Raw genomic sequence first — 1,320 nt, 5'->3', positions numbered from 1 at the left:
AATTGGCATGAGACAGTTCTCTCCTTCTGCCATGTGGGTCCCACAGATCAAACTCAAGTCATCAGGCTTGGTGGCAAGAGGCTTTACCCACTGGGCCATCCTGCCAACATCATCTTACCTTTTTGAGCCAGGGTCTTTGACTATAACCTTTAACGACTGGCTGGCCACAGACTCTAGGGATCCTCCTGCCACTCCCCATGAGTTAGGTTACAGACACACTCGACCACATCTGGATTTTACATGAGGGCTAGAGGTTCAAATTTGGGTCCTTGTCTGTACAGGGAGCACTTCGCTCACTAAACTGTCTCCCCAGCCCCCCTTCCCTCTGTTTTGGAACCAGCTAGAGAGGCACCTCGTNCAGGTATACCCGGATAACCTACCCTCATGGCAGTTACCAAGACACTCCAGCGGCTCATGGAGAAAAGACAAAGCCCAGGGGAAGAACCCTGTCGCTGACTCCAGAGGAACTGCCATAGCATCCGCCTGCCACCCAGGTGACAGACACACAGTGGAAGGGAGTCACGAGAGGCTTTCGGGATCTAGGGATCTGGGCAGGGGAGAGGCGCCTGAGGGGTGTTGCCATCACTTACAAACGTGTAGTGGAAGCTGCCAGGAAAGCCAGGAGCAAGAGGCCGGCCAGGGCAGAGAGGATGGAGGTTATGACGATCATACAGCCGCTCCGCCGGCCAGGCCATGTGTCAATGGAGTTGGGATTCTTTCCTGCACACACAAGAACCATTCAGAGGCTGCTGACCTTCCCCACTCAAGCTCAGCGCTCAAGGCTTGGCTGCCCCATGGCCCCAGAGAGCCTGCTGAGCCAATCTATCTTGGCCATTTCCCCCCAGCCTGAATCAGCCATTGCTGGTTCTTCTACACTGGACTCACCTTCTAGAACATTCCCTCCAGTTCCCTACCACAGGCAGATCTCAGGATTCACCTCATCACTCCCTACCGCCTGGAATTGAAGACCTTCAGATGACAGTCACCTATCNCCTTACCCAATTGCCTTGGTAGCCCGATTCTGAAGGAAGTGCCACCCCCAACATGGCCTTTAGGTGGAGAAGGATGCTTGGGCCCTTCTCCNTGCACACAGTAGAGAGAACCTGAGGCAGAATGGGGCTGGGCACCCAAGCAAGAGTGGATAGCTGTCAAGATGGAACTTGTCGGGAACACCTATAATCTGTTACTTGAGAGGATGAGGCAGGGAATCCCAAGTTACAGGCCATCCTGGGCTACAGAGATTCAAAGTTAGCTTGGTCAGTTTAGACCCTATCTCAATAAGTAAAGTAAAAAAGAGGCCTGGGAGCCGGGCATGGTGGC

The 1,320-nt window shown here is 53.7% G+C and overlaps 1 protein-coding gene across 1 annotated transcript in view; it reads right to left on the bottom strand.

Annotated features, from left to right (window-relative positions):
* Positions 1-539: 539 nt before the first annotated feature.
* Positions 540-1,320, bottom strand: part of Upk3b (uroplakin 3B) — a 6,147-nt gene continuing 5,366 nt past the window's right edge. The window contains 1 exon segment of the mRNA XM_021163412.1: positions 540-720. Within this exon segment, the coding sequence (XP_021019071.1) occupies positions 540-720 (181 nt within the window).

This window comes from Mus caroli, chromosome 5 (assembly GCF_900094665.2).
Source record: "Mus caroli chromosome 5, CAROLI_EIJ_v1.1, whole genome shotgun sequence".
NCBI classification, from domain to species: domain Eukaryota; kingdom Metazoa; phylum Chordata; class Mammalia; order Rodentia; family Muridae; genus Mus; species Mus caroli.
This window is presented reverse-complemented; position numbering and strand designations above follow the sequence as displayed.